This window comes from Pimephales promelas, chromosome 25 (genome assembly GCF_988280905.1).
Source record: "Pimephales promelas chromosome 25, fPimPro1.hap1.1, whole genome shotgun sequence".
NCBI lineage: Eukaryota > Metazoa > Chordata > Actinopteri > Cypriniformes > Leuciscidae > Pimephales > Pimephales promelas.
The window spans coordinates 22,452,478-22,462,361 of record NC_142793.1 but is presented as its reverse complement, the minus strand read 5'-3'; the positions used below and the strand labels follow the sequence as shown (position 1 = coordinate 22,462,361).

Below are 9,884 nucleotides of genomic sequence, written 5' to 3'. Positions count from 1 at the left end.
TATAGAAAGTCCTAGGATGCATGCTCATTTATTTATTTATTTTCAAATATTCGTTTTAGAAACACAAAAACTAAACATGTTAGTGGTTACCTGTTCCCCTTTCGCACGGCGTTTCACAGGACCTTAAATTTCCTTTTAAATCATAATTTGAAGAGTGCTTGCTGGATATTGAACAGTCAGTTGGGTGGTTTATGTGAAAAGCTTATCCTCATTTATATAGGCTATATAAACACTTTTCTATATTTGCAAATAATTTCCAATACATTCGTTCGTTCAGTATTTTATTAAGGTCACGTAGTCCTACATAAAATCATATCAAAATATTTAAAAGGTTTGAATATTTTTACAACATCATTGGACAGCTGGACAAGAAACAAGCCACTATATGCGTCAGTTTACTGGACACACGATGTCGTGTTGACATGGTAAAAACGGACCATTTATATATATATAAAAAAAGAGAGAACAGTTTCTCAGATTACTTGGCTTACATCACAAATCGACATTGAATATCTACAGTCTATAGTAACCTAATAAAACACACTTGAAAATACTTTTGTGTGACATGCCACGATTAAAGGCTATCTCAAACAGAAGAAAGGAGACGTTTAGTCAGTTCGTAAAGGCGAGAGATATTTTAAAGCACCCGGTCGCAAAGATATTAAAAATCACACACGTATGTTGGGATCCCACATTACACTTAACAAACTTTTTTTTCCAAGGTGACCTGGTTCGTTTTCCAGACACACACATGCTGTGAAAAGAGTAGGGTCACATTTCCCTCAGAAGCGCTCGATGTTTGTCCACTATATCGATGACTTAAAATGGATGCTACTTGACAATGAAAGTGACGAGACTCACGGAAAGTGAATTGTAGCTATTATGAGGGGTTTTTTGAAGATAGATTTACGTCCAGTCCACTGGATAAAATGTCAAACCCCTATTTGTAATAATGAACACTCATCGTATGCACGTACTGATAGTGATATCTTGCTGAGGTAAAAAAAAGGCTGTAGGCTATAGACCTTATTCACAGTGGCGCCATCTTCCATTTTTTAACGGAAATTCAAGCGAGGCGTTGAGGGATAGATATCTTTTCAGTTGGTTGTATTTTTCTGTAATGTGTTTTTTATTGTTCTGCTGACGAATAACTGCAAAAATATATTTGCAAGAAATTCAAGTAGACAAAAAAAAAACTGAGCTGTGGAAAATTAGCTTTTTACAGCTGATGCTAGCCTATTGAAAACACTGTAAGTCTATCTCTCACTGCCCCGCTTTCATACCTGCCATGGCGCAGCTCTGAATAAAGTCTATTACATGAGAAGACAATCCGTATTCACCTGGTTTGTATTGTGTTTCAGAGCAAACGAAGAATAAACATCTCAACGGGGTTGTTTGTAATTACCGTTGATCTCCGCAGATATGTTTACTGCTTCAGCCCCAAGTGGCAACCGATCGCTGTACTCAGATCCAGCTTCAAAATCCTCCTGCGTTTTGGATTGTGACTCAGGAATAGACTCGGTCACCACACTGCCCTCGATATCCTCACCTTCTCCGTCCTCGCCATCAGCCTCGCCTTCGCCCTCTCCCAGCTCACTCGGGTCAAAGTTCTTGTCCGATCCCACAAAAGATGCCCTGGGGTCGAAATCCGTCGCTATGTGCTTTTCCATCTGATCTGGGTTTTGTGTCTTCATAATCAACTTGTAGGTCTTGCCTTGATACTTGTAGAGCAGATGGCAGCAGGTGGCTCCCAGCAGGGGCACGGTTGCCAAAGCTAGCAGAAAAATGCTAACGACCACTATAATCAGCAAAGATGGGATTTTCTTCCGGGTTGTGAAGACCACTTGGACTTGACAGTCCTGGCCTCCATACGTGAGGCATAGGGTGTAATTAGTGCCTGGCTTGAGGCCCTGAAAGCGATAGGCGTTGACGCCCTCCTCTATCTTGGACCACTGCACCACTGAATGTCCATTACCAGTACTGACGCAAAGGTACAACATATCCAGGGGTGCCTTTTTGGTGGACGTCTGGAAAAGGCTAAAAGGCTCCTTATTTACAGTTTGGAGGTCTTGTTGTTGACTGAGGTGAATGTTTGACTTTGCGTTGGCCATCTGGAAAGGGTTCAGCTGAACCTTGGCCTCAGTCTCTGAAACCTCCAGAGCGATAACCCCAAAATCAAACGTGTACTGTTTGAGTTCGTCCAAGCTGAGATTGAAAGCATGGTTGGAGATGTACTGCGTACCATCATTTATTCCGCATTTGCCAACAAATGGCAAATTATCGGCCCCTTCTTCCACTTGCTCTCTACCCCTCGCAATAAGAGATGTTCCGGTTGGAAGGCTCTTTGTCTTCTCCTCAGATTTGGACCACATGTTAATAACGCTGTTTTTGGAGCCTTTTGAACCAAGTTTGTCTTCTGGTGAATGGATAGGTGCTTTTGTGTCAAGCATCGAATTGATGGCGTGCTTTTTGGTGCCTGCGACAACAAGTCTCACCGAGCGCTCGGCTTTTCCCATGTCGTTGACGGCAGAGCAGGTGTAGTTGCCGTCTTCTTTCTTGCTCACGCGAGGGATGATCAAGGTGCCGTTTTGAAACACAAGGAACCTTGTGTTCGTAGGCGGCCCATTAACCGGAATCTCAATTTTTTCGACAACGGCGGGTAAAGGGAATGTAATTAGTTGGTTCCCAGCGTATATCTCCCATGTGACGTCCGGTTTAGGGGTTCCTTTTGTTTCGCAGTATAGCATGACCAAATATCCCTCGTAGAGTTCGGTTTTTTCAATGTTTGGCTGATATGTGATGGACACGGACGGAGCCTTGCAATCCAGTTTGGGCATGCTAGTGACCTGTGTACCTTTGAGGTAGGAAGGAGCATCACAGACAATGTTGTTTGGGTCAGGGATTGAGATTGAGGATTTGGTGATCCAGTCCCTAAGCCACTCAAGGTTGCAGGAGCAGATGAAGGGGTTGTGGAAGATTTGGAGGTGGGACATGGCAGTCAAAGCATCGAACGTTCCCTGCACGATGGTGGTAAACTTGTTATTGTTGATACGGACCGAACGCAGGTCCTTCAGGTTGGAAAAAGCGTTCTTGGGGATGCTGACCATCTCGTTATTGTTCATCTTTAACAACTGCAGGGCAGTGAGATTGGTCAAGTCCTCCCATGGAAAATGCACAATTTTGTTGTGGCTAATATCCAAATTTCTCAGCTGAATCATCGGAGCCAAGGTGTCCCTCTCGACGGTGACGATTTCGTTGTGAGCCAGCCAAAGAGAGGTCACCTGGGTCACATTTATAAAGGTTTTGGATTTCAGCACTTTAATCTTGTTCGCTGAAAGACTCAGGGTGGTCACGTTGGGCGGCAAGCCCACAGGTACTTCCAGAAGTTCTTTGTAGGCACAATCTGCAAACTGATGGTTGTATTTATCAGAGCAGATACACTGCTCAGGGCAACAGTGCGCACTGCCAATCACTGCAGTCCCCAAGGCAATAAGCATCAGGTATTTGGTTGCCATTGTCAGCTCCTGCCAAGCACACATGAAGGTGCAGATTAGTACAAATTATTTATGTATTTTTCACACTCAAGTCATTTATAGTTAACTATTGCAGCGCTTGATGTTATCGTAGTGTCAAACAAATATATTTTGAAAACTTACCAAAAACGAAAATGCTTTTTTTATTATTATTACATGCACTTACTCTAGTAATAACTATAAATTATGCATAATTGCAAGCCCACACCAAACCCTAATCCTAACCCTATAATTACAGTGTAACAAATACATCTTAAAATACAGTGTAACCCTTTATTTTAAGGTGACATTGTTACACTTACTCCCATAAGAACTGAGTAACTACATGTACTAACTACAGTAGTGGTATGTAATTATGCATACACACAATGTTATTACAATAAGTAGGCTACATGTAGTAATGTGTAACTACCTTAAATTATTTATTCTGTTTATTTTTATTATTATTGTCCTTTTTCTCGCGTTATCAAGTTCTTGTAGACTAATTGAGATGTCTTTTTTGTTTCTTTTCGTTCATCTCGACATCCTCGAGCGTCTTGCTGTTACCGGACGACTGAGCACCGAAGGCTCGTCAACGTCCCGTTCTTGTACCGTGTTCGCTGTCCAACGTGCTGAAAACGCGCTTCACCTCATATTATAAAACTTATTTGTGTTGCGAATGTCTTGAACATCTCGAGATGTAGCGACTGCTGCTTAACCACACAATCCTTACAATCTTTCGCTGAAAGTTTAAATAAGAAACACTTTTACAGTTTATTTGCTATTGTTTCTGTCTACATTCTGGGCAATTGTTGCTTAAAAACTTTCTCATAGTGCCTTACCTGTGGGTGATATATTCCTAACGCTCGCGCGGATTTCAGTCAACACGACACTTGATGAGATTTAAAAACAATATTTAATGCTCAGATGTCAAATCATCCCAAAACATAATGTAGCCTTTTATATCCCGCTGGAAATCTCTGCTATTTTTGTTAGCAGACGGCAGATGATACATTTTAGTGTCCGTGAGATGCTGAGCAGTCCAGAGGCTGTTTTCTCATGATCGCGCTTGAGTTTGGACAGAATTCTCTGCGCGCTCCCGCTTGCACAGTGTAAGGGGAGGGATTGTGAACGCGCAGCCTCTCCCTTCAATTCCGCATTAATACCACAGGGACTTTGCCGTCCAGATGAAGGTTATTCATAATTTAGATACAGTTGATAATTTATATCACATCACATGACCTATGCCCATTGTCTTTTCGAAGTGATTATTACCGATAGCCAGATAATTATTTTTCATATATAAACAATAAAAAAGTAATTTAAAAGATTGAATATGCAATTACAAACACATTTATATTTTGATTTGCTTGTGTCCGAATGAATTTGACAGGTTTGTCAGTTTTTTATATTGTTAAAATCGTAAAATCAACCCGATGTTAAAGACAAAATGGTGAAGTCCAAACATTGTCTAATGACTATCTGTCTGTCAAGGAGGAACAGAAAATCATGCAACATTATCTTTGCAATTGTTATATATTTTTTAATGTCAGAATATATTTTGTCAGTGCCTAAAGTTAAGTTATTTTCCCCGAGATGAATTTTGAACACTTCGCTGCTGTTAGCGAACCAGATATTAAAAAACAAGCGAACTGAGCTGCAGAAACAATGAAGCGTCATGAAGCTCGTGAAAAGCTGTAGGCTATCCTGTTTGTAATTGCGGTGACTTTAGTTAAAGTTTCTTAATTTGTTGACAAGTCTTCTCAGGGGTGAACTCCTTCTCAAGAAACGAAACTAAATACAATGATAATGTGAACTCACTTGGCTTTGAGGGAGTGACACAGATCTTGTTTATGTCTGTTCATTGCGTTTTTCTTTCTTTTTTTTTCTTTTTCTTTTTCTTTTTGCGGTTTGCGGTGCTGACGGCCGAACCCTTTCACATGCTGACATCTAGTGGTCGTTGTCGTTGTTGCTGTTCCTGGAGGGCCACCTGCAGAGTTTAGCTTCAACCCTAATTAAACACACCTGATCAATCAAGTCCTTCAGCCCCATTTGGAAACTGCAAGTATGTGTGTGTTGAAGCAGGGTTGGAACTAAACTCTGTAGGGCAGGAACTGAGTTTGACACCCCTGCTCTAGTAGATCTTTTATCAGATTTTTTTATTCTTTCTTTTCTGCAATTTCAGAAAGTGTTTAATCCCATTGCATTGTGGTAAATTAATGGCCAATTTTTAAAGCAATCAATTGTGCAGGTTTATATATATAGCCTAAACTTGACCTTTGATTTTCTCTTTCTGCTCTCTCTCTCTCTCCACAAATTGGTCTATTTTAAACACTTCGGTAGGCAGGCTATGTGAATATTGTATCAGCATCAATGGTATTAATAAATCTTTTTATTTAGAAGTGTTACCGTGATGAAACCGAAACACAACGGTCATAAAACTACAGCAAATGCATTATACACTCAGTAAGTTTCTATGTTGTGCTGGCTTATACTGACACCTGGCAGTTATTTTTTTATTAGCTATTTTCACAAGGGTTTTGATTGGATCAATATCTAGAATAGGCTATTGAATGACAATAGGCCTACTGTTAAATAGGGTCACTTTTTAATTCCTACATGTAGGCTACAATGTATCATGAGCATTATTTTAGCAAATTTATAATGTATCGCAGCTAGAGCTCACTTAGGCTATGATTATACAGACACAAGGTGGTGCTGTGCATCTAGCCACTGACTGTACACAGTCTATGCAAAATACCTTGGACAGTGTTAATAAAAGCAATTTTCTAAAACATTTTTGTTATTTTATTTAGTATTTTATTAAAAGAAATGTCGCTAAAGTCATTCATATATTCATATATTGTCATTCATTTATTATTTTTGCATTAAAGGGTTAGGGTTAGGGATAATTTACTCACCCCCATGTCATCCAAGATGTCCATGTCTTTCTTTCTTCAGTCGAAAAGAAATGAAGGTTTTTGATGAAAATGTTCCAGGATTTTTCTCCATATAATGCACTTCAATGGGAACCAAACAGTTCCAGACACACTGTTATTTCCATCAGATTGTATTTTATAAACTCAAGGATGTGTTGAGGAAGTGAACACAATGAGACAATTTTGTAATAAACTTGAGTTTATTCTGAATTCTTTTTAATGCCATTTATAAATTGATCAAAAAAGTAGAAAATTGTAGGCATATTTACATTATTTTATTCTAACTTTTATCCTAAATCGAAAATATGAGGTCATTGTAATTGCAGTCTCATAGTTATGTTGGGCATATCTTACGTTCACTCTTTTTCGTTTATATATTTTAAAATCCAAATTACATTCTCTTGTGGTCGGAAAAGTGTGCAACACACTTCCATTCTGTGACAAAAGTTAAATGTGTGGGTAAAGTTGTAGCTGTAACAGTTGTAAAAGTCACAAAAAAAGTGAATATAATTTATTTTCCTAATGCAGCCAGTAGTAGTGTTAAAACAGACAGGTGCTGTAGACGGTAACTTTGTGACTGATCTCCTGAAGCACTTCTTTCACCGCCTTCTCCAGATCCACCAACTCATTGGCCTTGTCCTCCAGCAGCTTCTGATTTTCATCGTAGCTCTTTTCAAGATCTGCAAAACAACACAAGTTTAGCTCTTCTTAATTGAGAAAACTAAAATCTAAATTGAAAACAGTTGTATGATAGTTCTTTTAAAACTAGTGATGCACCAAAATTTTTCCTTCCAGTGACGTTTAATTAGTAAATAATTAATAATCTTTGTGCTTTGTTAATATAAAACGGAGTCTCAACTTTTAAATTAAGTGCATTTTATCACGAAATTCAAAGAATAAATGTAATTTGGGCTTTTTTTTGTATCCGCTCAATTAGTGTTTCGATGCACTGAATTACGCATTCATCATATTTTTACTGTTAGTAATGTCTTCATTAGAAGAAACAATTATAAAAACCGCCTAATGTGTGATTTTAAATGTTTATAGAACTTTTTTTGAGTGTTGATTATTACATGAAAGATAAATTATTTGATTATCAAATAAACTTGTGCATCCTGAATTTTGGTTTTCGGTCCAGAATTTGTATTTTTCAGTGCATCACTACTTTAAACCTCAATGTTTAAACAGTTTAAACCCAGAAATCACTTTAGAGTCGCAGCTCTGTTCCCCAGTGTAACCGCTGATGTTGCAGTTGCGCTTATTTCATATGTGTAATATTTCCTTCGCAATTACAATTAGAAATGCACTATCGACTTACTTTTCAGAAGCTGAAGTTTCTCGCTGGCCTGCAGCAACAGAGTTTTGGCTTCCTGTTGGAGTTTCTCAGCTCTTTTCTTGGCCTCTGCCACTCCTCCAGCCTTCTGTGTGATCAGCTCTTCAACAGTACTGTACTTGTCTTTTAGCTCTGAATCCAGATCCTGCAGAAATGGTAAACCACAACATAAGAGGTTACAAACGCAAACAGTTAAAGGAGTTCACTTAAAAAAAAAAACTTTTGCTGATAATTTACTCACCCCCATGTCATCCAAGATGTCCACGTCTGTCTTTCTTCAGTCGAAAACAAATTAAAGCATTCCAGGATTTTTCTCCATATAATGGATTTCAATGGGAACCAAACGGTTCAAGGACCAAATGAGAGTTTCAGTGCAGCTTCAAAGGGCTTTAAACGACACCAGACGATGAATAAGGGTTTTATCTAGGAATCATGATTCGAAAAAGATTCGTTCATTTTGATGAACGAGTTTGAACAGGAGAGTTACGAACGCTCATCAGAGAACAGAGCACGCGAGCATTTGTGCTTATAAAACTTAAACTTTTTTATTTATTTTTTAAATGAGCGATCGTTTCGCTAGATAAGACCCTTATTCATCGTCTGGTGCCGTTTAAAGCCCTTTGAAGCTGCACTGAAACTCTCATTTGGACCTGTTTTTAGACCATTTGGTTCCCATTGAAGTCCATTATATGGAGAAAATCCTGGGATGTTTTCATCAAAAACCTTAATTTCTTTTCGACTGAAGAAAGAAAGACATGGACATCTTGGATGACATGGTGGTGAGTAAATTATCAGCAAAAGTTTTTTTTTTAAAGTGAACTACTCCTTTAATACCAAAAATTTGTCACATGTCCAGATATTACAGCCACCTTTTTGAGCTGCTCGGCTAGTGCGTTGATGCTATCAGCCTCTTTCTCTGTGCTGTTGGCGCTTGTAGAGGTATTGAGAGCCTTTTCTTTCAGCAGAGCCACATCGCTTTCCAACTTCAGGAGCCTTCGTGTGGCGTTACTCAGTTTTAGCTCTGAGTCGGATGTCTCTGACTCCACCTTTTGTACAAAAGAGTCACTTAGATTCATTCAAAAGCAGCAATGTCCAAAACAGGTCTAGAATTAATGACTGGTGATTATAAAGCAGTGCAAAGTGACTCACCGAGACCAGCAGGTCTTGTGTCCCCTTGATGTCAGCAGTGGCCTGTTTCAAGGCCTCGGTCACAGAGCTCTGAGCGCGCTCAGCATGCTGCAAGGCCTCCTTCACCATCTCAGCTGTGTCTTTGACATCTGTCGCCTCCTTCCTGTGAGAAATAGAGACCAAACAAACGTGTTGTTCAATGAACTGACACTAGGTGGCAATACTGCCACAATCCACACATTAAAGGGATAGTTCACCCAAAAAAGAAAATAAGCCCATGATTTACAATCAAGGTGAAATCAATGATTATTGATTTTATTGAAGAACATAAATGGAATCAAGTCCAGTCAAATCGATTTATATAACTCTTTACCAAACACACAGTGTTTCAAAGCAGGTTTACTGACAATCATGTTGTTAATGATAATAATATCTTAAAGGGATACTCCACTTTTTTTGGAAATAGGCTTATTTTACCACTCCCCCAGAATTAAACAGTCAAGTTTAACCGTTTTCGAATCCATTCAGTTGATTTTCTGATATTTAGAAGAATATTAGTAATTAGACAGTTTCTGGTCTCATTGACTTCTATAGTAGGAAAAAAATATACTATGGAAGTCAATGGGACCAGAAACTGCCTGGTTACTGATATTCTTCTAAATATCAGAAAATCAACTGAATGGATTCGAAAACGGTAAAACTCGACTGTTTAACTCTGGGGGAGTGGTAAAATGAGCCTATTTCCCAAAAAAGTGGAGTATCCCTTTAATACTAACATGCTTTATAGTCACATTTAGCAGATTGGAGATTAGCGATAATATAGTTTACACTTTGCAAAGATACAAGATTTGCAATATAGTAGGATATACTGCTTTGCGTGAGGGTGCTGTATGTATGCGTTTGAAGTTTGATATAATATATACAATTTTATATACAGAGCTGGGTGACAACGTAGTTACATTTTGCAACAAA

The 9,884-nt window shown here is 38.8% G+C and overlaps 2 protein-coding genes across 3 annotated transcripts in view; both read right to left on the bottom strand.

Moving 5' to 3' along the window:
* Positions 1-268: 268 nt before the first annotated feature.
* islr2 (immunoglobulin superfamily containing leucine-rich repeat 2) lies at positions 269-5,460 on the bottom strand. Of its 2 annotated transcripts, none has more exons than XM_089127729.1 (2): positions 5,334-5,460; positions 269-3,524 (listed from the first exon to the last, which is right to left on the bottom strand). In XM_089127729.1, the coding sequence occupies exon 2, from the start codon at positions 3,513-3,515 to the stop codon at positions 1,383-1,385; it is 2,133 nt and encodes a 710-aa protein (XP_088983855.1). In that variant the 5' UTR covers positions 3,516-3,524; positions 5,334-5,460; the 3' UTR covers positions 269-1,382. The 2 variants fall into 2 exon arrangements, with proteins under 2 accessions (XP_088983855.1, XP_039551160.2); XM_039695226.2 differs by lacking the exon at positions 5,334-5,460 and adding an exon at positions 4,355-4,652.
* Positions 5,461-6,632: 1,172 nt separating this feature from the next.
* The window catches only part of lamb1a (laminin, beta 1a), a 37,278-nt gene continuing 34,026 nt past the window's right edge, over positions 6,633-9,884 (bottom strand). Inside the window, exons 30-33 of the mRNA XM_039695225.2 lie at positions 8,934-9,075; positions 8,654-8,830; positions 7,770-7,929; positions 6,633-7,131 (exon numbers count right to left, since the gene is read on the bottom strand). Of these exons, the coding sequence (XP_039551159.2) occupies positions 6,992-7,131; positions 7,770-7,929; positions 8,654-8,830; positions 8,934-9,075 (619 nt within the window). The 3' untranslated portion in view covers positions 6,633-6,991. The remainder of the gene's footprint in view (positions 7,132-7,769; positions 7,930-8,653; positions 8,831-8,933; positions 9,076-9,884) is intronic.